Below are 27,590 nucleotides of genomic sequence, written 5' to 3' on the forward strand. Positions count from 1 at the left end.
CATTCATTGTATGATTTATGGTGTTTATTATTTAAACTTGTATTTTAAAAATAGGTAGTGATATGATGTCTCATGTAGTGTTTTAGAGTAGAATGACATAGTTTTTACAAGTTGATTGTTGCTTTGTTTAAAGATGCAGGCGAAACTGTTGGAAATCCAGAAAAAGTTGGACACTGTATCTTCAGAGAAACTAGAAGTTACTCAGAAGTATGAAGCTTTGCAGAAGTCGTCATACGAACTGCAAACAGAGCTGATGAGGTGTCGCGACACCATATCTTCTCTGCAGCAGATAAAAGAGGTAAAGAGACAGTTGATTTCTTTTCTTTCATTCAAATAACAATATTGTATATTTAAGGTGTGGTATGTAGAAAGGAGATATTTCATTACCATAAATAATTTTCTTTTTACTGAATGCCAGAAATTTGCAGTGTTCTAGTAACATAACATGTATGTGTTCTTTGCCATTGCTAAGCAGTTTTGGAATTGAGCTTTCCAGTTTACTTGGTGTTTTATAAAAGTAAGGAAACAATTTTTTGTTATTCAGAACAGTTTATAGCTTCTTTAGTCAAAAGCATAATGGTCCAAGTATTTATCTCTTGGCACAACAGATTTGTAGGAAGTTTTGGTTGTTTCCTCATATTATCTGTAAGTTCTTCAGGCTTTGATCTATGTGTTTATGAATGTCGTATTTCTGTAGCAATATTGTTCTGTAACTGCTGCTTAGCAGACTTAATTTTCACGCGGTTGTTTACAGTTATAAACTGGCACTCACATGAGTAGTGTTGGTTTTTTTTGTCTGACTGGCCGCCTGTGTTGACATTTCAGGAGTTGGAAACGCAGTTGTCGGGACTGCAGAAGCAGCAGGCGAAGGCGTGCAGCGGTGAGAGTCGGCTCATGGGCGACGACGAAGACGACGTCAGTCAGCAGCAGATGGACAAATTCAATGTAAGCCTTAAACGTGTACATACGTACATGCTGCAACCATTGGAGGAAGTGAGGGCTGGGTTAAAAGTTCGAAACCCTTTTAACTTCAAGGGAATTAAACAACCCCCTTGTACATTCAAAGCATTCTTTGCTCCTGCCTGATACCATGCACTCCAATATATATAGATATGTAAACAGTTAGTCTTAGTACAATCAGTTACGGCTCCTGCTTCTTGGACACACATTCAGTGTGCAGAACTTCAGAGAGAAAAAGACACGCGACTTAAACTGAAGATATCCAACTGTATTCTGTTTACAAAAAGCATTTAAGAGGACGAATGAATAGTTCTTTTTCCGGTATTTTGTTTTTAAATTTCATTTTTAAAAGAGTGAAAATGCTTAAAACGTTTGTTTACAGACTTATTTTGAGGCATGAAACACAAGGTAAAAATTCTTGAAAGTACTCAAGGTACTTGGAAAACGCCTTTAACTTTATTTCTCCGCCACATAATGTTATGGTTACTGCTCGTATATCTTTGTTGTTTCATGCGCGACGAGAAGAATGCATGCCAGTCCACAGCCTTGCGCTAGAAGCACTAGCGATCGTCACACTTGTCATTCTGCCTCACTAACGCAGATACGTATACCCGTGACTAGGCAAGCCCTTTAATGAATGCTTTTGAAATGAATCCCACATCGCTAACACACATACACCCCTGACTAAACGGGCCCCTTAAAGTTGTTGTGGAAGCCATAGTGGTTGAGTGGCAAGATCCCTCTCCTCCCGCCACAAAAATTCCCATTGTAGTCAAACCAGGAGTTGTTGCAAGTGGGAAACTTCGCTGACATGGAGTGACTGGGTTTCTCCAACTTTGTCATTCTGTGGATGCTGCAATCGCATCACCACTGATTGTCTCTTATGAAGTCGACAAGACCTTAAGCCTTAATTTATTCATTCATCTAGTGTCAGTTAAGTATATTTTTTTTTATTAAAAGCATACGGGCTGCCAGTGGCAGCTTCAGACTTCACGGACCCTGGACCATTTGTTGTCATGAGGAATTAACATTTTGAAGAGGGAGGGACCTTACCAATGAGTTTTAGGGGTGTATGTGATACCCCCCTGAAAAGATTAATAAAAAAAACTCTTTAAAAGGTTTTTGAAGCCAATCCAGAACTTAAATTAAACAACACTTTTGCTTGTGTATCTCAAAGCTTTTGTATTCTTTCCTGATAAATTATTCTCAGTTTGGTTTTATAAATTCTTACGATTTACTTCTGGTAAAATTTTGCTATTATGTGAGGCTATAAAATCTAAGAAAATTTTCTAATACGAAATCATGACTTGAAACATAAATTGACCAGCACTTTAAATTGCATTTGAGAAAAAATTAAATTTTCCTTTTCCAAATAATGTCTATAGTTTTAACAATGAAATTAAAAATTAAACAGGTGAGCACAGGGCCCGAATAGTAGCATCCTACTAATATATGTGAAATGTGGATGTTTGTTACTTAATCACTTCTGTACTATTAACTAATTTTGATGAATTTTGAAATAGAGGTTGCTGATACGTATATATGTATTAAATTAAAACATGCAGTCTGTAGGGGGCCGCCATCTTGGATGCAGTCAGCGCTAGGAGGGGTGGAGGGGGCATAGCGGACAAGTGGGGTATCAAACAAACTGGTTCAACGAGTTGGGCTGAAAAGCCTCAGAAGTGGTATCAGTAAGGATTTATCTACTTTCTATATTTGAAATTTCAATGAACATTTTATTTTTTGCTATTAATATTTGGTGCAAGTAAAAAATTTTGCAGCTTTGAGTTGGCTACATTTTTCACCACATTAAAATGATTGTTTTGAATGGAAACTCAAATCTGAAAAAAAATTTTGATTGTTTCTGAGCCTCTCATATGGTGTTCGTACTCCATCAGTTATTTTTGTTTGCACTGTATACAAACACTATACAATTTCTCAGAATGCTTTGCAATGAAAAAAACTTGCAGCAGTCAACAACAGGTACCACATCTAGTAATTAATATGGGTTTCGTACACTTTGGCTGAACAGTACTAGCTAGTTTAGTTCTATGTATATTTCAGTATCACTATTTAATACACATATGATGGCATGTGATGTAGTCCACTGACTGTTATGTTGGTGATGACTTAAGCTAAAACCTTTCTTTTGCTTCGAAGTTTTCAATTACTGATACAGTGTAAACTCTATATAACGACACTTAACGGACTGAGCATTTTTCGGCGTTACATAGAGTGGTCGTCAAATGTAGAGAAATAAAAGATATCATTTTACTATTCTATAATAATATGTATTTACTATATAGTACACATTTTACATGTCTATAAAACCATGATAGAATCGCTTGATCCAGATCTTCGTATTGAGGTTTCTTTAATTTCCTAGCAGATTTTCCATCTTCCTCTGCTTGCAGAATTTTTTCTTTGTTTTTCCATACTGTAGACACGGTAGAGTAGCTGAATCCAAAGCGTCTTCCAACATCACTGATCTTTTCTCCCGCCTCTATTGAGCGTATTAATAAAACTTTTTCGTCAATACACAAAGATTTTCATTTACTCGCCATGTTTACAGTTCGAAAGTCTGTAAGCAACTGCGATAATGATAACGTGTAACAACTTGACAAAAGTCTAATTACCGAGGTAAACATGTACAAGTTCATCGTACAAAAACAAAAGACAAAATTTTTTCAGAATCTCCGGTACATCAGTCGAAGTAAACACGTGCTAGATAATACAACAACAAAACAGAAAACAAAAGAACGTACACAGCTGCAGTTCTTGTCACCTTCAGCAACTTAGAAAGTATGCCGTATTGTTGTCGTTAAATAGAGTGAGCGTGACGCTACATAGAGTGTCTTATTGTATAGAAAACGAGGTAAACCAACCAAAGTCAAGCAATTTCGACGTTTTAAGGAGTTTGTCGTTAAATCGAGCGACGTTATAAAGAGTTTACTCTGTATTCATAACATATTTACTATTTGGAAATAATTTCTTTTGCCAAATGTTGGTGCTTATGTTGAAAGTAATTTTATATATTTGTGTTGATTGTGTTTGTAGGGCGTGGATGACGCCCACCATTCTGTTGCTGCTAATGGAGCAAGCTCAGAGCCTTCTACTCCAGAGGTAATTATAAATGTTCTTCCATCTTGTATGTCATTAATTCACTATGCTTTTAATTAATATTTTAAGAGGTTGCAGATTTTTTAATTCACTTTCTAATTCATAACTTAAGCTATTCTAGTGAGATCATTCTAGGGAATACATTGCTGTCAGTTGAAGACAAGCTTAGTACATTGAAATTAAAATGGGCTTGTATGTATATATTAATACATATAACACCACATATAAAATTATTTTTTCAAAACCATTAAGCATTTATGCAAAATTAAACAACATGAATACTTTGCAAATTATTGTATTTTTTTTCCTCTTTATTCTTAGTGAAACTGGAGGGAATTTACAGGGAGCTGGCGAACCCTGAATTAATTAACCATGGGCAGATAATGTTAGAATTTTTAATGATTGCACAAGGAAAAACTTAAGAGTATACACCTGAATATGTATTTTTTTATTTTATTTATATTCAAACTGTAAAGTTTGCCACATCAACTTGAAATTTTTTTCTATATTCATGGCAAGAGGACATAGGTGCCAAAAAAATCAATCTTACCTATTTAGAAACCTATGACTTCAATTTCATTAGGTATATTTTAATGGCTGGGGATTATGGTAGTAAAAAATATATGTTGTATTCCACGAGCTAAATTTTTTAAAATCTTCTTTACCTAATTTCACTTGACCATTTTGGTGTTTGTGCCGATGACGTTTGCAATTCGTACTCTTGTAGGTAGCCCAGGCCTAATTTTCCATGAGGCTTTGCCACAAATTTCTTTTTTGAAACATTAATCATTAGCAGTACAAAGCTAACAATATTTTGTCCCTGAACACCTTCTACAATAGTATTACAATGTGCTGCACCCAATTGAATGACATGTCACCTGGGAAGAACTGTCACCATTCACAAAATAGCACTTTTTTGAAGTGTTAGTATTCAAGGTTGAATCGAATATGAATAGTTTATTAGTCGTACAGTAAGTCCTCTATTTACGTCGTACCGATTTACATCGTTTCGGATTAACTTCGCTAATGTTTGAGTACTCATGTTTCAATTTAAGTTGTCGCCGATTCACAATAACGTTGTTTACAATGACCGTAAATCTTTATTTTAACCAAAATACCGTATATAATTTGTTTATAATTCTTTGTTTCCTTCGGTAGTTAATTTATGCTATGTAGCGTAAGCTACACGTTCACCGCCTTATCTTATCATACATCATGAGGGACGCTTCCTGCTCTCCGCTGCTCTCCGCACGGTGATGCAATACTACCAGCCCGCCCGCTCGGCTACCCACGTATCTCGCACGTAGAAGTGTTATCTACTTCCCGCAACGACACTGCATTTTCTCCTACCCCTTTTCGTCCAACTCCTTGGCACTTCAGTCGCTATGATATCATTGAGTTGGCCGGAGTTTTAAACGTTTAAAATATTACGTAAAATGATATAATTTATATTGTTTGCGACGTAAATTTAAAGTAGTGTTTTTCATGAAAAATATTTTACATTGATTTTTATTAGAATTATTCCCGTACGAAAATTGTAAGAATTGTGCCGCGCTATTGTATAACCTCTTTTAGGTGTTTATTACTTCATGTGATTATTTTAAATCAAGGGCTCTCAATGTTTGTCATACTTATAGTACTTTTATTGTATGTATGCATTTCTTTTGACTTTGTTCTTACCAGCCTCCAAAAGAAAACAGTTGTTTTCTCCCGCGAATGACTCAAAGTAAAATCTGTGTAGTGCTAAACCACTTTGTATCCTTACACTTTGAATGCATTATGCGTTTATATTACGTACAGTATGTACTATATATCTGTTTTTATATTTCAATCAATAAAGGTAATAAAGCAGCTGGTTAAATAACCATTCTATATAGCTGAGAAGTACTAGCTGGACTTGTTTCCCACGCTGTCTGTTGTCATTTGCTGATAAAATTGCCCGTTGTCACGTCTGTATGCCAGCGCTTCCGGCCGACCTTGGGCCGTGGCCGGCCGGTGGCATGAAACATGGCTCATTTTGCGTCGTTTCTATTTACGTCGCGGTTTTCAGGAACGTAACCCCGACGTAAACCGAGGACTTACTGTATTTGAAAATTTGAATATTCACACAGGTCTAATCACTATATTGTACCACAACTGAATCTTAATACAGAAATTTCAAAATTGAGTTATGCTTTGACAGATTTAATATAAAAGTTAAAGTGGTAGTTGGGTATCTTCATTTTCCCTTATATAATTATTTTAGTCCCACATATTTAATGGAATAAACTACATTAAAGTATTCTAAAGAATATATTTAATTACATTTCATTTTTTTACAAACATGAGAGCAGATTTGGGGATCTTTATTGATAGAACTTCTTGTTAGGTCATCTCACGGCGACCTCATTATTAGAGTTGATCAAAGACTTAAATTAGAGTATTACGGAATGAAAACTCTGGAAGCCCAAATTAAAGTAATAGGGTGTGAGAGGACTTGAAAGTAATCTTTGCATATGGAGCCAGCTTGTAGTCACAAATGAATCACTTATAATTGAAAACTTGAACAGAATGATAACAAGTAAGGTAAGTGCACCAATAGTCGTCATGCTAATAACAATGTTACGCCTACCTAACCTTACTGTTATAGTAGTGCTTTTCATGTGTTTGTGTTTAACCTCAAACTTTCCTCAACAAAAGAAAAAGAAAAGTGTTAGTTTGGAGCAGGGGTGCAACAACAGGGGGGGGGGGGGGGCGGCAAGAGTATTTTGCCCCCCCCCCCCCCCCCCTAAAACCTTGAAGTGGGTTCAAATGGGGGCAAAGAAAGTGCTGTGTAATCAATTTTTAGATAATAAAACTGCTTAAATAGCACCACATTTTCCACCTTGAAATACAAATTTTCCTGGGGGAGGACCCCCAGACCCCCACTTCAATAGGGGGGATTGATGATTCTTTATAAAAAGGTATATTGCCCCCTTTGGAAATTTAGTTGTTGCGCCCCTGGTTTGGAGCCAGTAGTCGTCATTTCATTACCTGTAGATTACAATCAGGTGTTTGTAATTATAATTTAGTACCATTTAGGTAAAAACACTTTATTAACTCAAACTTTAAAAGCAAATTTTATTAACATATTTTGTAATAAAAATATTTAAAAATACAATAATTAATTAAAACTATATTACATGTGCACTACTTGCCTATAGATCAGTACAGTCCATACAGATAAAGCTGAAACAAAGATACTTTTTGCCAATACTTACACATACCATTGGAAAGTATAAATACAGCAGTAATAAGTAAAAAAAAATAATATATAACACATGTGAAACACTAGAAAAACATAAAAATATTAAACAGTACTGAAACTGTGACAATTACTTAACTTAATGATTGAAAAAAAAAAAAATCACAAAAGTAATTATATAAAATCCAAACAAGTAGCAACTCTTGCTTAGTAAATACGTAACAACTACATATTGTTAAATAAATAATAATTTGTTTAATTTAACACCACAACTTTTGTGAACTCAAATTTCATTAACATCAGCAGTTGCATTAAAATTGCAGTTGACCCTGGCACCTTGCTGGTTCATGCTTGGAGGTGGAAGAATGCCATTGATCTGTGACCTAGTCACATAAGAAACATCATTAACTTCCGTCACAAACACCTTTTTACTCTCGTCCTGAGCTCGCATGCCCATCACTTTAACTTATACCCCTTCAGTGTCTTGGACAATGGCATGACAAAAACTGGTGATTTATGATATTAAGTGATCCAGTCCTCGTCACCCCCTTTTTTTTCTATCTTTATTTATTATTGTTAGACTTAATGTGCTATATATCATTCTTAACATCTCTGAAAAGCATGCAAACACAAACATTGCCCAGAGAGAAACATAAATAATATTAATTTAAAAAAAGTAATTACTTACCTTCTTAACACAAACCAGCAGCAATATCTTTACTTCTTAGAGAATGGTACACAAATTTTTAGATGCAGGATCCCCCCTTCTGTAATTGGGTGCATTCCGAAAATCTTTATGTTGACAAACCCAAACGACTCATTCTCTGAATTTTAATAGGTTTGACTCCTGAGAATTTGCATTCTTGCACTTATTATGAATTTTTTTTCATAAGTGATGACTACCGGTACACTTACCTTACTGGCCCACATCTCAATATTTATTAATATATTATTTAAAGAATGGTTTATTTTTATTTAATGCAATGATTATAAAGAAAACAGTTACATTTAATCTACTTGAAAATTATCTGGGAGAGAATGTAGAATTATAAATATAACTAAGAAAATTTGTGCTCTGTAATTGGCATGAATGTGTGTGTTTAACATACTAATATGTAACCTTCGTGTTGTGTTTTGTTGAATTCATCAATTTCAGTTTCTCACTAACGCGACTCAGTCTGTGTTTGAATCGACAGTAGCAGGAAAGCGAAGGAAAAGTAGAAAGAAAAAGGTATGCAGTAGACAGCCGTTGCTATGGTACTGCACTACAGCATGGCTCAGTTGTTTAGGATTTCTGCCTTGGCTGCTACTTCGTACTTTGTTGGCATTTTGATGCACGAGTAGTGTTGGAGATAGATATGTACAAGTTTGGGCTTCGTCATTTCACTCGACTTTTTAAATTTATTTTGTGGATGAAGTATTTATTTTTGGCTGTTTGTGTATTTTGATTCTTTATTTTTTGCAAAGACTTAGTGTAAATCCTTAATTAATTTACACACACTAGAGAAAATTAAAAGTTTTTAAGTTGTTAAGTGAAGGTCTTTTGAAGGTAAAATTTTTTTAAAAAGTAATAATTTCTTAAAAGCTTTTGAATTATTTAATGCTGAAAATAGTGTTCGCCCTTCCCTCAAGATCGCTCTCCGGACATATATTTAATGTCTCATGAATGAGATTGAAGTTAGAGCTCATTCCCATCTGTGAGTGATGTACTCAGCCGGGTCAGTGAGCGATTGACCTACCACCACTTGTGCCCTACGACCCATGGTAACCAATCCTGGAGCACCTAAACCGCTGGTAAAAGAGCGTTGCTGCTGTTGAAACCAAAAATAACATGTTAACTCACAGTTTAACTTTGAGCAGTGTCGTAGATTTCTTTGCACATGTTGTACTCTACCATCGCAGCTCATTAGCTTTTACATAATCCTACATCATTCCGCGGCTGAGGCTCACCAGTATAGCAACAGTCATATGGATTATAGTTTTTCAGCTAATTTTTATCTAATAATACATGGATTGTGTAAGCGTGTAAGTAAATTTTGTGAGTTCTGTTAACTCTGTGTCCAAATGTGCAGTAGATATGAATAGTAATGTATATAAATGTCAGAGTAGCCCAAATTTGGCAGGAAACCACTGCTATAACAAATAGTAATTATTGACTTATTATAACCTCGGATACATATTTATGCCTGATCCAAATATACAGTTATACCTGAACAAAGCACAATTCCCTTACTGTCTATGCGCTTTAAGGAGCCATGGTGGTCAAGTGGTAAGGTAGGTCGAACCGTGATTATTCGCAAGTGGAAAACGTGGAGAACGTTGCTATGAGCCGGTGGGTTTTCCTTTAATCCCTCACAATCCAGTCAGTATATAGATGCTCCGTTCTTATCTCATAACCACGTTAGTGATGGCCGCCTCCACTCTTATCGAGTGCCAGATATCACTCTTGATACATGATGACAGGGCCAAACAACACATTAATTAATATTGCATTTTAGCAACAAAATTTTTGTCTTATCCTGTTCTGTTACTGATAAATAAAAATGTAGCTTGAGATGAAGTAACAAAAAAAAAATTTTTAAATAGGGTTTACAAAAAATATTTCAAAAAATTTCATACACACACGCACGCACACAAACAGAAATAATATTTGTGAGTATTTCTGTGAGAATACTGTAGTCTGAACACTGTTTGCTTTATTCTACATATGTGCAAACCAAGATGGGTTAATGCGGGATAGTCGACGTTATTATGTTATGTGTATTTTGGAACATTGTTTAGGTGAGCCGTGCACAAGGTCGCGGGCCGCCAGTAGACCATTACCTGACCTACATTATCTCATATGACCTCGATGGTAACTAGGCATTAGGCCCTAATTAATGAATTCATACTGCTCTTGTAAATATATTGCAGTTTCCTTCCTCTGGTCGTATTGGTGCAATGGTATTCCCATTACACAAATTCCAAATTTTTTTTTTGTTTCCAAATCTTCTATCAACATTAAATTTAGTTTTCTTTCAGACATTGCTATTATATGGTCTGGCAATATAAATTATGATTTGCAGCAGTGCAAAAACATACCTACCTATGATTTGTGGATTTGCCCCTTTCACCCCCTTATTTAATTACTTTTAAGGAAATGTGTTAAACGTGGCAATATATGGTGTTAATTTTCATTTGCCAGTGTGATTGCTATGTCTTACTCAAGATTAGGTGTCAAATAGAAGTGATGCAAAACCAAAATGCGGCTATACTGAATGCTGCACAAAAATATTTTTTGTGTAAATTTGTGGCATAAAAAGGTATTTCTTTAATTTTAAATTACGCATGAGTAAAAAAAGTACACTGAATATGTGTAGCTGAATATGTAAAGATTTGGCTTTTTTTTCCCTGTAGTTTTGTTCAAAACATGAACATTGATTGTGCATCAATATTATTTTTAACAGTGCGTGTTCTCATTTAAAATAAGAAGTACGCTTGCTTGAGTATTTTGCATCGTTTATGTAGCTTTTTGTGTTTAGCAATACATGTTCATTTTTTTCTTTGTTAGATTTTAAGTAAAATGTAATATTTCTGTAAACAGCACAAGTTCCCATTAACAGTCGAGAAACTGCTTTCAGTAAGCATCCAGCATCTATTCAAGAAACAGTTTCTGTCTTCAGTGACCTGGCTGGCCAGAATAATTGCTATACGTACAATATATTTGTGTGCTATTGTTTCTATGTACCACATTTACCCGAAAATAAATGCGACCTCAAACTTTTTTTAATCGAAGTTTATGAAAAAGACCTTTTTGGTTGGAAATTGCAATTCAAGTACATAGCACATAAATTATTAAATTTATTCCATTTTACTAGAACCTTTCTAGTGCCACTTTCCTCAGTAAAGTGATTTACTTTACACTGTCTGTTTTGAAACTCCAAGCTACGGTTAGAAAAAAGAATTGTGTTTTACGACTGTAGCTCAAAGGGGGAGGGGGGGGGAACTGTTCAGAAAGCAAAGAATGTGGTGTTGGTCGCTGGTCCCCTGGGAGGGTGAAAGGAGGGGGAGAGGCAGCCACGGTGAAGAGAAATGGAAGGAACCAATTGACACTCCATACTGCATCTCTCATCCATCACGCCTGTGCAGAAGTCCAGGAAGCCCTGGACTAAAGTGGCATAAGTGACTCGGTTACAGGCAGAGCATGTAGTATTTCAACTAAACTGTTCCTAATGGCAAGATTCAAGTTTGCAGATGACCCCCCCACTTTGTTTCCACGGTTTTTATAATAATCATAGCATTATATTCAGGTAAATACAGGGTAATTTCAATATAGACAAAACATCAGTTCAGAACACATTATTCTGAAACCATGATTAAGTTTTACTTTCAAGCTGCCAACCAGGGCCGTCGATTGGAAAAGGGGCGTAAGGGGAGGGGGAAGCAAAATGCACGGAACCCAGGCACCTGGTTAACGTACGAATTTACTCTGTTAGAATAAGAGTTATAAGTCCTTCATTTGAAACATTAAATATTGTATACTAATGTGGGTCGTTACCACAACGCCGAATTACCACAACGCCGAACGTACAATAACGCCGAATACCATAACGCCGAATTCCAAATTGACCACAACGCCGACGACCCGAAAACTGCTGTGTACCACAACGCCGAATGACCACAACGCCGAATGACCATAACGCCGAAAAATGTTGCTGCGGGAGTGCCAAATGAGCAAACTGAAAACCACTAAATGAATTTATGTGTGTTTCTCAAAAGTACCTTAACGCCGAAATACCACAACGCCGAATGCCATAACGCCGAATCGGTAATTGACAATAACGCAGAATTAAATGTTGACGATAACGCCGAAATACAAATTGACCATAACGCCGAATCCATACTTGACCACAACGCCGAATCCGTATTTGACCACAGCGCCGAATCCCTAGCGTGTTGCCTACCAGCCAGGAACCTAAACTCAGTATTTGGAAACTTATTTTCTTTATAACGAAAGCAGAAAAGTTTAGAATCTTATCTGTAGTTGTAAAGTGGCACAATTAATTAAAGTAAGTTATAATTGTCAGTTATTATATGAATTGTTAGCGATGATTAGTAGCCCCGGATACTTGGTGAACGGAATAGTTATTTATAAAATCATTCCTCTCGAGCTGTCTCCTCAGTTAATGCTTCGTTATCATTTCATGATAGCATTTAAACTCACTTCCATGTATCATTATTAACCCGCATGCCTAAGTTTCATTGTGCACTGTGGAGGTACATATAGCTGAAGTAGCTATTCAAATGCTTGGAAAACATTTAAGTCTTGCAAGATGACTACATAACATAATTATGCATTATATTAAGGTGGTTTGGACGCAATAATAGTTGTAGTTTTATATTTGTACCAAACAATGTCCAACTTTTAACCATTGATTCCGGTTTTCAATGGTTTCCCGAAAGGATAATGCTGAAATGGCGCGGTTGAGATATTCGGGCGTTTTTAGGGTCTTGAAAATTACATTTCATAAATTCCTTACATATCGTAGGGGTTTGTGAATTTTTTCATGTTAAGAATAAATCTTGTTCTAGCCGCAAATGCATTCTTAAATGCGATATAAATGTGTTTAACAAAAAAAATAAGCATAGTACACCTAATAATGTTTTCTTGAACCATTCGTATTTATGTTACAGATTTTATGAAAGTATAATTAGCGAACATATTTGCTGTTTTTTTTATTCCCAGGGGCTTTATCTTGAGCCTAGCATAGATAGAAATTAGTGTGATGCAATAAATAATAAATTAAATATTATTTACTTGGATACCGTACTGTAAATTGTATGCACCTAATTATAAATTTATCTTATTAAAGCGTAGCGACGAATTAGTAAAATAGCATGTATGTAAACTGATAGAGCTAGAGTTAGGTCCCGTTCGTAAGTTTACTGCGTTCAAGAAAGGTAATTGGTTTGTGCAGGAGCGCAAGAACTAACTATTCTCTATACCGCGAGGGTAAACGTTGCTTCCGAAGAGCCCGCTAGAATGCGTGGAGTGCTCTGCTAGAGGTGCTTGGCGCGGCCATTGTGCTAAGGAAGGCGCGCTGTTGTCACTTACTCGTCTGTTCTTTTCCAAGTGAACGAAGTGCGCCGGAAAGTCCAGAACACAAAACGTGACAACTTCGTAGTCGACAGTGTGAATATTTATGTAAACTAAATATATGTATGTTCAGTTCGAAAGCGTAGGTCAGATATTTTATTGGGTTTGCCATAAATTTACGTTGCCGTGATGCAGTAGGTACTGTGCGTATAGTGAAAAATCGTTACGTTTTTCTAGTAAGGCCTGTTCTAAAATACAACGGTAACGGAACAGACGGAACCGAAAACGAAAACGGATCGTTGTTCCGTTCCGTCCGTATTTTTCTCTTTCTACAACTACACAGACCCGTAAGAAAAACAGCCGGTAAATAGCAAGCGTGGCGTCACATAAAACTAAGAGTATCAAATTAATTACTTTTTAAATCTTTGTATATGTACGGTAGTATATCTGGAAATATATTAAATAGACATTTGGAAAGGAATTCAGAAATAATGGAAGGCATAAATCTCCTCGTCTTACGTTTAAACATTTCATTTTAAAGTTTTTCTCCAACTTGTCATATATATAGTAAATATTTTAGAGCTGTAGCGAACCGTATGTATTCGTTACTGAGTAACGGGTGCGCCGTCTATATACGAGTAACGAAACGTTGCACACGGCTGCATTTCGTTACTCGCATCTTTCGTATGTTTCACGCATGCGCGCGCATATTCGATGAATTTACGTTACAAAGAACGATGTTTGTTTATTAAGTAAAGTATAATTTGGAAATTCGTCGTCCAAGTTATTTTACTGTTTATTAAAGGTATTGTGTGTGTAGACAAAGTTTGAGATTGGAACAGAAACAACGTATGAAAGTATTTTTTACAAATTAGAAATATGTATGTTTTTGTTTTTTTTATTATCGCGAATTTTCACGTTTTTTTTATTATCTTAAAAGAGATAATATAATAAGGCCGCTCTAATGAGATTTAATTGTTTCTTGGTTAACAAAAACTGTTAATTATCAAATATTGTTAATTGTATATATTCTAATTATTATTATTTACGCGACGTCATACTGTACGCGTACGCAACACGACTCGATTCGTTGCATGTTATGCGGTATCAGAAGTAACGAGTAACGATACGATAGTAACGAGTACTGAATGTTATAGTAACGAATACATACGGGTACGCTTATTTTCGTTACTTTTACACCTCTAAAATATTTTACCATGAAAATCAGCAGTTCGTTAAAATTCATCACGACGAAAAACACACGAACAATTAAATCACAAAACTTGTTTACATTTTGTTTCTGTAAAATAAAAATAAAAAAATAAAAATTTTACAAAAATAAATCAAAACAAATTGCGGGAGGTTATGCCGTCCACCCTGGATAGTCAAGGTCACTGTGCGGAATGAGCGTTTTGTAGTAGGAGTGTGGGGGTGGTGGTGGAGGGTTAAACCAAATATTTTAGAATGACAATATAGGAAATTCGAGCCTTTTAACATGGTGAAAGCTGGCGACACCCGACAGCAGCGACCCTGGTGGCTTTGCCTAAAGGAACGCCCGCGAAATTAAAATTACCATGCATTACAATGGGAGATACCAGCACAGATTTACTCTCGTCTCTTGAAATATTGTTGTTATCGTGAAATAAATTTACGGTCAATATATTTTTACTGAAACAGAGTATTCATATTTCAAAACAGTTACCCAATTTACAGAGCTATATTGATTTTTAAGACCATTAAATATAGTGTTACTGTAAACATAACAGACAACCAAATGACGCAAATCAGACAGTTTTTAATAATGAAACATACTTAACTCTAAACCTGAAATTTTATAAATCACATATTTTATAAATATTCCGTGAAAGTTGAAAAAAATTTCCTCGAGGAACTGCTTACAGTGAAAAAAACAACTTAAAAATTGAATATGAATTGTCCCGAACCAAAATTAAGTATTTTTAATGTTGCTAATTTGAAGTCAACCAAACACTTATAAAATTGAGATTAATTTAATTTATTTAACATAACCAAACACTTAAAACTAATTTACATTATTTTTATGTTGAAAACCAAACATAAAACCTTTGAAATCAATAATTTAGGTAAACTGCTTGAAATACTACAGTGACAACTAAGTCATTCAGCATAATGAGTGGAGCGCAAAAATACAAATTTGAGGATATTTAAATTATTTTTTAGGTAATGCTCTGGTTTAAAAATATACAATAAAAATTTAAAAACAAAATTATATTAAAAATAGATTAAAAAATATTTTAAAACATTGAATTTTGAAATATGCATCATTGTTTCCAATAAGGCACTATCATTTTTAAACAGTGGAAAAGGAATATTTGATTTAAACTATACACAAGTAAACATGGCTATAGCAAATATTGTAGTTCCTATTAAGATATTTGGCTATAGTTTCAGCCTTCGGAAAACTAAAAAACGACTTCTAAAAGCTAGATACATCGTAATTATTGCAACCAAACATTGCACAAACTTTTCCAGTCATTATAAATAACTTAAACAGGAGAAAACAAAGAAAAAACGCCCATTCAAAATTATCAAAATAACATTGTCTCAAATGCGCTTACAACGTATGTCCAGGCTAGGCCGCCAGAATGCGCTAATGAAAGTGTCGCCCGTTTTTTCGACGACTTTCCTATATTGTCCTAAAATATTTGGTTGAACCATCCTCACACTACCATAAACCTGTTTAGGGACTTAAGTGGGGGGAAGGGGCGGGGTGGTACATATCCCACATTGTAAACAAACAACGTCTACCATCAACTACTAAGTACTATAACTACTATTATAAACGTTCATTTAGTAGTGTGTCAACAATGTGAGGGATATAATAGACTAAAGATGATGATAATACTTACAGATTTACGCAAATACTGAATGCTGGTTGTGATCTGCCATACCACTGGCGCTAAAATACTAAATTCTTCCACGCTTGATAACTTAAAAAAAAATTATTTTCATATTTGAATTATTTTCACCTTGTAAACACCGCTCTTAAAGTGACAATAGATGGTTAACACCACTATGCAAGACTAATTTATATTCAAAGTCATCCACCAATGCCTTGTCATAAGCTTGGAACAGTTTACCGACATCAGATTAGTCATCCCATGGCTGAGGGGATGACACTGACATCACGCAAAATGTTTATTCAGATCTGTATAATTGTGGGTGTGAGTGTTCATGAACGTAATAGAATTGTAATTTTTTATATTAGTACTTAGTCTGCCACTTAGGAGTGTTTTTGTGTATTTGTAACATTTATGTAATTGTATCGTTTGAGCATTGATTTTTAAATAACATATCAATAAAAAGAAAGTGTATTTTAAATGTGTCCAGTGTAAGGAACGTTAGCATGCCCTCTGCGCTTTTAAAGACGTTCATAAATGAGAATGAATCACTGGAATATCAGGTGTAGGAATAGCGATATATATACACAAAAGCATAAAAGTGACTGCCTTAGACTTTCTCATGCCAGGTAGGCATGAATACTTATCAGCAGAAGTACGTCATAAGCACAGGGATATTGCCGTAAGGGTCCTGTACAAGCAAAAAAAAAAATAATATGTAGGTATATTCCATATACTAATTAAACTGAAGACTGTTCATAGTAAATTTAACACTTCTGAGCACCTGGTTACTTTTTTCTCTCGATAAATTTGTATCCTTTCACTACTTATTTATGCTAAATATTTATATTTTTCTATTCAGGATAGTCTGTTTTTTCAACCCAACAAAAATTATATGTCCGAAACCTCTACGAAATATAATATTGGTTGTTAGGTTATTCAAATAGTAGTGATTTTCAAAGTGTCCACTTTACCGTGAACGGCCTACCTTGAAAATGAATTATTTAACATGTTAGAAAAATATGAAGATATAATCTTATTAGATGATTTCAACATAAATATGTTAAAACTTTCCGCTGTGAAACAGTTCTACGCAGGAATCCTAAATATTGCGCAACGATTTAAGGTGGCCATCTGATAGCGGGTATGTTTTTAATGTTCGAGGCGTGGGAAGGGCGGGAGAGCTAAGAGCGATACAGACACGCGCATCAAGGTCCTTACGCCTATATCCGCCAGGCGGTCTTCTGACATGCAGCAACATTGTCGAAGACTCCCCTCTAAGGCAATTTCAGTGGGGATCCTATCATTTTATGACGAAATATTAAATATGAAGGTTTTTTACACGTTCCTAAACCATTTTAAAGTCAGTGAAACTTTATTTTCAAACCTAAAATTGACGGTGAAAATAACCATTTTAGCCATTTTCAGCTTCCAAAAGAGGTTATTTATATAGAGGATTGTATAAGCTGGCATCAATGGTCTAGGAACACGTGTAACATATGTTAAGTGGTATTGGTAGCAAGTGCCGAGCTCACACGCGGTACACTTGTGTGATACGTGAACTGCTGAAGCTCTGCACAGTATTTATAGTGGCCGGTCTAAACAACCTCCTTAAATAATTTCACGTAACTGGATATAATAACCCAAAGATATCACATGAATACCAGAAGAACGTCGTATTTTACAAAAAAATTCGAAAACTCAGCAATTATAAAAAAAGAAGAAATTATTTCGTTATGGGTATATTTCAGCATATTGCCTATCGCATGTAATTTCATTCTGAATAATTTAATATTGGTTTTTACTTATTGTATGCTCGTGTAACATGCATATTTTGTCTTTAACAAGCTGTTTTGAGAAAAATATGCAAACTTTGCTTACAACTAATGTATACAGAATTAACGATATTTATAATAAACATCAAATACTTTATGTGTAAATTACGAACAACAAACTACTACACTTATTGAGACAAATGTTTTAAGACGCTCGTCCACTCACAGGTGACTTGTGTGAATGAGACACTAAATCGATATACCGCCCTTATCCTCGGTGCCTCCAACTCTGAGTCGCCCTTCACGCACAAGCAATTGAACGAGCATGCAGCGTTTTCATTGTGCAGCGTGTACCTACGGGACTTTAAGCGGTAACCTTATCATTTTTGCTATAACTACGTAAGTCTGAATCGAATAATATATTAGTAACTGCAAGAGTGGAGGTTAGCTACAGCATTAGCCTCCCACCTAGGCGATCCGGGTCCAATTGTAAAAAAAAAAAAAATTATTCTTTCAAAAATATATTTCATTTCGATCAATGTTCCATTTGCCCTATAAAAAATAATAAAGTGTTATGTTTTAACTAGGGGAAAAATCAGTACTGATATTGAATGTGCAAAAAGATAAACATGTTGGCTGTATGTTTAGCTTCACAGTTGCAAGAGAGTGCGCTTATCTTACGAATACAGCATTTCAATGCCTGGCAGGTAGGCAACAAGTTATTGTTTCGGCGTTATGGTCATATTAGAATTTCGGCGTTATGGTCATATTAGAATTTCGGCGTTATGGTCATATAATGGTTTCGGCCTTATGGTCATATAATGGTTTCGGCGTTATGGTCATATTGTAGATTCGTTGTTGTGGCATTCGGCGTTATGGTATTTCGGCGTTGTTGTACATTTGAATTCTCTTTCAGTATATTTAGTGACTTTCTTCTGAGTTTGTTTTTGTGGCAGTACTGCAATGACATTTTTCGGCGTTAATGTATTTCGGCGTTGTGGTCATTCGGCGTTGTGGTACACGGCAGTTTTCGGGTCGTCGGCGTTGTGGTCAATTTGGAATTCGGCGTTATGGTATTCGGCGTTATTGTACGTTCGGCGTTGTGGTATTTCGGCGTTGTGGTGCGTCCCCTACTAATGTGCTCAGATCACATTTATTGCTATGGACACGGTAACACTTAAAATCTGAAATAATTTTTTAATTGTGGTGTTTAAAAAGTTGTGTATTAAGTAAAGGGGAACTAGGTACGTGTTCTCTCTGTATATTTAAACATTGCCATTTGACTACAGTATGGTACATTTGAGATATTCACATGTGTCCGTTCAGCAATACAGTTCAAGTCTTAACGCAGGAAAAGAACGAAGCAACCATAACCCGTTCTTAGATACAGTCGCACAGGTAATTTGCAGGCATGGACAATGCCATGTATTTCCAAGGGCAAGTTGGAGTGTAAAATGGTTTTTTGTGTGATATGAGCCATTTTAACTTAACATTTACAAGGTATGTTCAAAGTTTGAATTTCTCTCTGCAATACATTCTTCATGCTTAAAAATGTCACATCACAGTGTTGTAATGCAACTTTAGACGTGTATGCTAAATTTTAAAGAAAGAAGTAGTTTTAATTCATATTCATCAGATTTGTCTCAAGCAGCGAGTTGGGTATATTACTGTTGGTCAGAGCTAAGCGACTTATTTTTAGCTGAATGTGGGCTACTTCGAGTATGTTGTAGTATTCTTCGTGGTGTGTGTGTGTGCTTCATATTTTAGCTTGACCTTTTTATCGTGTCTGTGCCAATCTCTCTCACTAATCAGCTTTTGCAATTTTCCTCTGTGAGAACAGCACATTTTCTACTAGTTAATTTATGCATTTTATACCAAAATGTTAATATATTTTTAATCTGAGTATTAATCACACTGTTTTCATAATTTTTTTTGTGTGTGTGCTAGGAGGGTCGAATAAGAAAACTAGAATTATTTCCAAAATATTGATATTTTTAAGTTCTAACTACTACCTTAGTTGTTTGCTGTATTGATAGTAGTAGGAATCATGATTCGTGAGGGTTAGTACTTGTATTTTATTTATGAATAATTTGGATAACTAAACAGCCCAATATATATGATGATTGCTTATTAACACCTCCATTTTATACTAGAAGGCTAGCAGGTGAGTGGCTTACATGCTGATCTAACCTGAGATCATGTATTTAAGTGGTACACATGTCACTTGAATCACCTGGGACCTTTTGATTAGAATTTATCAAATCATCAACCAGTCACAGGTATCATCACTAGCAGAAGTGCAGCGTAGGTCTAAATACTATCAAAGATTTTTGAGTCCTTACTTGAGAAATTTATTTTAACTTGTAAGAATACAAATTTTTTTTTTTTTTACTAGATATTCTATTTTTATGTTCTATCCGAACTTATATTTACATACGTAATACAGTGAAAGGGCTTTAATGCAGCGTGCCGGATTAGCGGTTTTGCCAGATTATTGAACATCAATATAGTTTTAATGGAACCGCCAAAGAAAATGTTATGTGTAGTACAATGGTATTAAAATAGAGTAGTAATAAGCTGCTATATTGAAAGAATGTATACAGATGAGCATTTGTCTTCCTCATAAAATCAGTAAAAAAAAAACCTGTATGAAATAAAAACCCACAATTCTGAGCTACCTAAAAACTTCGGCAGCGCAATAATGCAACTCTGCAGTCAAGGTCAACAGCCGGAATACACTGAACAAATCTGTGCACGGATGGCTTAATTGGTACCTGATTACAGAGTATTCCGTACCATAGAATGCTGGATTAAAGACCTTTCGCTGAAGCATGTTAACATTAAATAACTACATTTATTAAAAAATATTAAACTCTCAGGATTGAAAATAGTTTAGGATATGTATGTTACAGACACAACCAAAAACATGTTGTTCTGATTGTGTTTGTTAAATGATCGAACATTCATCTAGTTAGTGTACTGATACATTTCTTTTAAAGCACAAATGTGTCTTATCTGCCTTAAATTACAATATTTCAGCAATTTTACCATGTTATGAAATTGATGGTAATGTTATAATAATGACGTGTGTACCTAATTTTATTTCAGCTATACATTACCATCAAGAGCTAACCTCTCCCCAAACCCTGGTTTAGTTTGTTGTTTTCATTGTTCAGAACCAACCTAAATGCTGTTTAGATGCTGGGTGTTGCCCATTCACACTTAACAGTGTACCAGACCAATGTAATTAACGATTGCCTGAAGCTTTCGTCCTGCTGTACAATGTAGTGTGCACTTCTGTGTATTCTGTTGCTGGCGACTTAACTGTGTCTTCTTCTTCTTGTTTTCTTGAACAGATGACTAGGCATTCTGCTGAAAAGCGGCACAGGTTATCAGGTAACACTGTAAAAGCCTTGTAACATTTTTTTGGGGAATTTCCTCGTGGGCTGCTGTGGTGGATGGTCACATGTGTAGTGAAGTGTCTCATGTGCTTCCTTGCTGTACATGCTTCCGCTGGAGAAGTCAGCGTTGTTTACCGTGAAAAATGTTTTTTTTTTTTTTTTTGCAACTGAATAAACTTTTTGAGCTTAAAATTTTTTTTTTACATTTTTTGGTGTGGGCATATTGTGGTATTTGTAAAAGTTTGGGGAAAGGTACACTCAAATAAAAATGCTAAGTCTTATAAAACTTTGAGAATGATTTTTTTTTTGGTTTGCTTAGCACGTTTGTTAACTTATATTCTGTGGTCTGTAATGAGGTGCACTAGCTTCTGTGTTTTTTCTGCAGTTCATGGTCACGCTAAATTAACACTACATTGGGGAAGTACTGGTTGTTTCTTAGGAATGGTTTCAAAAATGGCTACGTTCATAACACACCATAAAGATAGGTGCAAGTATGTGCACTTCATAGACCTGCTTAATGAATAACCCTACTTCATTAATGTGTTCATTCTTTTTTGTAATGAATTTTTTTATATTGCTTAGCTGTTTTGACTTAATTAGGTACATGAATAGTCATATAGCATGACTTTCTGTGTATGTATTTTGAAATTATTGTTTTCAGGTGCACAAAGGCATACTTTAAGAGTATGTCTTGAGTTCTTCAGCTTGTAGATCTGTATGGTTTTAGGTAGATTTCGAAGAAATACTACCTATTGTAGCCATTACCATGGTGCGACTTCCGGACAGTTTTTATATGTTTTTCATTTCATAGATCACAAAACCATTGTCATATACATTCATATATATATATATATATATATATATATATATACACACACACACATACATATATACACACACATATATACATGTATACACACACATATACATATATCACAATTTTTCACAAATCTCTTCCAAACTGATACATCAAAATAATTGTGGAAAATCTCGGTCGAGTTCGGTAATGAGCAATTTCCGACCAAAGGGGTAGAAATTTAGGTTTTTTGAAAAAGAGAAATATCGCTTTAACTACCATAATATGGAAAATATCACATCAGTTTGAACGTATTGTATCTCGAAGGAGAAATGCCAAAAACTCATTTTTAATACGACCAACCATAACTGCAAGGGGTGAAAAAACAAGGGTTGGAGGACAAAAAAAAATTATAACTCTTTTCATAGACACACCATTGTATTCGTTCAAAGTGTTTGTAAATCTTATAGTTTTTATCTAAAACTTTTGTCTGAAACAATTTTTGATAAGACAAACCATTGCTGCAAGGGGTTGGAAAAAACCTCCGGTTGGATTAATAAAATTAATAAAACTTCCCTACCATGTACACTACAGAATCCATTCTTATTTTTGTTTAACATTCTAAATATTGTCTAAAATAAATTCTTATACAACCAACTATTATTGCGAGGAGTGGAAATACCAAGGTTTGAAAGTTAAACAAATTATCTTTTTTTTTTTTTTTTAATAGATTTACTATCAAATCTGTTATAATTTATGTGTAAATCCTAAACTTCATCTAAAACTTTGGCTAAAACAATTTTTGATGAAACATATTACCACAAAAAAAGGAGTTTAAATTTAAAAAAATTCTAAATTTTTTAGTATCAATATTATTTGAATTTATTTTAAACCATCTTAAAATTATCTTAAACCTTGGTACAAAGCAAATTTTTGTATGGCCACGTTATTAGTGCAAACGATGAAAATTATTGTTTTGAAGTTAAAATAATTAATTACCTTATTTGGCATATAATTTAAATTTGTTATAAGTTATTCAATGGTGGATTCATTGAGTTAAAAATAGTCGTAATATTTTTGCTGCATATAAAATGAGTAAATATTTAATCAATCATTTTGTAATTTTGGAGAACATAAATTTTTTATGTATGTTAAGTTCTTAAAATGTTCCAGAAGTTTATAGAATAGAAGTTTCAAAAATATTTCCAAAAGAAATAGGTACTTCGAAATCTACCTACGCCTGTAGGCTGTTCCAAAAGGGATTTTTTTTTTTTTGTAATGGTGAGAAGGTACTAACCTGTTATAGCAAACAAACAGACTTTGAACATAGTCCTTGTGGTAATATTTTTTTGAAGGGAATTTTCATATTGATAAATATTTTCTATATGATCATATGATACTGTGATGTGGAAATTATAAACTCAATGAAATGTTAAGTTACATTCCCTTGAATTGGTGCCGGTACTAAAAATTATAATATATTTTTCGTGGTGGTTTATTATGGTAATATCATTCCTGAAAGCCTTTGTGCGATACATCTCTCCTGAAAGTAATTACCGCAATAGGTATTAGATCAAAAATTCTGTGGTTCGGCACATTCCATGACCTTGCTCCAACAAAGCCGCTGGGTGGATTCCAACTGTTCGTCTTGGCTGCCTGTTGGCATTTCTAGTTTGCTCAGAGCATATTTTTACTGTTGGTTTTCATTTCATGTTTGGTATTCTTATTAAAACTATATTGATGATGTTTGGTAGTCCTGAAAAATTTCATATTATGGTTCTGAGCATGCTGGATTGAAGACCTTTGGCTGTGAATCAATTCTTTGACTAGTTATAATGGTATAGTGATTAATACAAGTATTTACTACATAAATAAATTAGGTAGTGTAGTACCGAATTACGACTAACAGTTTAAATTTAGAATATTTAGTAACATAGAATGAGCCGTAATTTTCTTTCCGCTGCTGTGGCCGGGAAGGGAAGTGTTATGAAATGTAGTAGAGCATGTTGGAAATGGAAACAGTGTAGCTGAAAAATATGTTCAACCACCAGACATTGCCTGGAGTATATTAGCAGATTCCTTAGAGTGAATATTTATTTTTTTACATGTGTGTATCGTATTTTAGCATATTGTCATAGGTTTACAAGTTTGTAGGTACTTAAATTTGTTAATGCCTCGTTCTTGTGTGTTGGGTTTGTATTGTATCGACTTGTGTTCAGGGCCGTTGAGGGAAACTAAGGGGGCGGGGGTGAATAATGTTGTTGAGTAGCCGCCCCAGTATTTAATGTTTAGATTTTCAAACCCCACAGTTAATATATATATATATATATATATATATGTATATGTATATGTATGTATATGTATGTATATGTGTATGTATATATATGTGTGTATATATATGTGTGTGTGTGTGTGTGTGTGTGTGTGTATATAAAGACTGAAAGTTACCTTGGCCATAACTGTAAATGTGATCTGGATAAACTGCCATAACTTAAAAGGTTTTCAATTTGTGTTTTTAGTAATCGAATATTAATTTGTGTCCTATCAGGGTTAACACAAGCATAAAAAAATATTTTGGAACTCAAACAAGCTACTCTTGATTCTCGGGCCCCAGGATTTCCCCCCCCCCCCCCCCCCCCCCCCCCTTTTTTTTTTTCCTTCTTGATGACCTTGCTTGTTTTGCATATTGTGATAACAAGGGGTTTTTTTTTACAACAATTTTAGCAAATGCTTAGTAATGAAATAATATTCAAACTTCTGACAGCTGAATGTTGTTACCGATAAACCAAACAAATGCAGATTCACTTAGCGTCAGACTAACTAATCATGTGTCTCAAAAATTATATTTGGTAACTTCATCTTATACTTATTTTATTTATAAGAATATTCAGCTGTAAAAACCTGAATGCTTAATGAAGCACATGCAAAAAAAGATCACCTAGTCTGAAATAGAGACTCATACTGGTCAGTATTTGCTTTTGCTGTATCTAGCATCAATTTTATTTTTGTTCCTCTTGGTTAGCGACTGGATTGGGATATTTTAGCGTGTTGATTGGCTTTTACTCTTTTTTTTTTATTATGGTGCTGTAAGAATATTAACCTTCGATCATTGTTCCACTGACCTCTTTTCCCATTTCCTGGTCTCAAAGCTAGATCATAAGTGAGATGTCAAAAAGAAACAGGTTGTATTCTGAGGCTGGTTGATCATATAATTTAATCTCACTAATTGCTCTCAGCTTGCTGTTGCTTTGAGAAATAACATGGTTGCTCTAATTTAATACAACCTCAAAAATAAGAAAACCCCATTGTACGTATGATAATTAAAAAACTATTGATCATGAATATTAAGTTTTTTCATCTTATTATTCCAAGTTTTAGAAAACTATCTGTTAGTAAGATTTGATTTTTCGTCGTGGTCCGGAATATTTTTTATAAATATGTGACTGTGAATTCATCACTTAGATATTATTTTGAAAGTAAAAATGTTTGAGGATTTTTGTGATTGAATAAACTTTATTAAGTAGCCTTCGACATTTTGAAACCACGAGCTATTTTTTGATTTTTAATGAAATCATTTTTTGTAATGAATGTGAATCTATTATTTAGTTTGTGAATTTAAAAAAAAAGTTACACAAATTAAAGATGTTTGCAATTCATGGATATAGTCTGGAGCGTAACATTAATCTTATTTTTCAAGTTAACAATTACTGTTGAAAAGCAAGCAAGGCGATACGATTGGTGTATGTAGCGGTAGGCAGTGACCTTGTTCGCAGATAACGCAGCAAATGGACTCCAGCAGATACAGTGACATAAGAGCCTTCCCCTCCAACCCTCCCATTCAGCCTCCCTTTTGCTTCTTCCCCTTCCCCACAAGAAGCTCTGGCCAACATTAGCTGCAACACATGGCCAGTAGCCCAGCGCGATAAAAAATTTTACTAGGGAGGCCCTTAAAACATCTATTCCACATTCTCTCCTTAATTACACTCACTCCTTAAGTCTTAAGTTTTAATGCATTGCAATTTGGATTTTTGAACAAACAATTTTATCAGCAATCAACTCATTTAAAGGAGTTTTTTGTACAAAACGTAAGTTTTAACATGCTTCGTGATAAAAAAATACTATTTTTATAAAATTTAAGGTATGAAAGATAACTTGAAATTGAAATGGTAGGCTACAATATTTATAGCATGAAATAATTTTTTTTTGTAAAATCTATTTATACTCAAGTCAATACTGTAAATTAATCTTCTGCTTAGCCTTGTAAGATTAATTGCATATAATTTTGGTTTGGGCGCTAATATTATTACAGAACATTAAATTGCTAGGATTTTACGGTGCTAAGTTGTTAGATATTTCATTTTACAGTGTAACATTTTTCTACATTCTACATTCTTTGTAATTGTGTTGTATTTTACTGTTTCCAGTAACCCCGTATGCTGCTCCCGGCTATTATTTGCTTCACTCCTTAACATTAAAGAGGAACGTTAGTAACACTTGCATTCCTTTAACTGGTTTGGGATTTGCATGAGGTTTTAATGTGGCATATGTGGCTCTGTTCATAACTTAAATATTTTATGAATATTTCTATGTATGTATATGCTAAATGGTAATGATTTCTTTATTGTTATTTCCAGGGTGGTTCAGGAAAAAAATGAAGCCCACGAGCACACGAGGCAACCCGCAAGAAAAACTTACGTGACCAAACAACAGAGACACACACTTAACTGTGACCAGGGTGTGTTGTGATAACAGTGGTTGTGTGTGCACAGGTGGTATTTACGACATTTCTGTAAGTGTGTGGTGCTGCTCCAGAAATTCCAGTGTACATAAGTGAACGTTGACCACATTTGCAGACTCCTCTAAAATATTATACAATCATGGTATATTAAGGTGTTCATACTGCATGAGTGAGGGTTAGATTAAAAGTTAAATCCCATCTTTGTGGTACTTACCTTAATTTTTCATTACTTAGTCCTCATACTTAACATTTTTTTACACAAACTTTGTCTTATGTATCAACATTAGTGATTTGATACCATGAAATGTGGGCAACATTTTCAATAGAAAGGAAAGTGTGTTTTTATAAATCATTAAATTACGGTGTTTTGCAATAATTTAACATTAAGTTGTACACGTTTTTAAAATTTGTACAAAATATTTTATCCTACAACTTTTGGTATGAATTGGAGTTCATAGTAGTTGTAATTACTGTGTGAAAATGTGTATTATATTATAACAAATGTATAATGAAAAAAATGTCAAATGTATCGTCAGAAATTATTTTTTTGTATTTCGTGCAAAATGGTTAAATCTTCTATATTAGGGTTTCTGATGAGTAAAATGTGTATTTAATACAACAA

General features: G+C 34.5%; 1 protein-coding gene across 14 annotated transcripts in view; it reads left to right on the top strand.

Annotated features, from left to right (window-relative positions):
• Positions 1-27,590, top strand: part of LOC134538334 (ribosome-binding protein 1-like) — a 118,118-nt gene extending 90,528 nt beyond the window's left edge. For 8 of the 14 annotated variants that reach the window (XM_063379566.1, XM_063379561.1, XM_063379567.1 and 5 more), the window contains 5 exons: positions 134-298; positions 826-945; positions 4,018-4,083; positions 21,390-21,429; positions 26,865-27,590. In XM_063379566.1, the coding sequence (XP_063235636.1) occupies positions 134-298; positions 826-945; positions 4,018-4,083; positions 21,390-21,429; positions 26,865-26,929 (456 nt within the window). In that variant the 3' untranslated portion in view covers positions 26,930-27,590. The remainder of the gene's footprint in view (positions 1-133; positions 299-825; positions 946-4,017; positions 4,084-21,389; positions 21,430-26,864) is intronic. The other 6 variants (XM_063379568.1, XM_063379570.1, XM_063379559.1 and 3 more) reach the window with 1 other exon arrangement.

The sequence above is a fragment of the Bacillus rossius genome, chromosome 13, assembly GCF_032445375.1.
Source record: "Bacillus rossius redtenbacheri isolate Brsri chromosome 13, Brsri_v3, whole genome shotgun sequence".
Taxonomy (NCBI): domain Eukaryota; kingdom Metazoa; phylum Arthropoda; class Insecta; order Phasmatodea; family Bacillidae; genus Bacillus; species Bacillus rossius.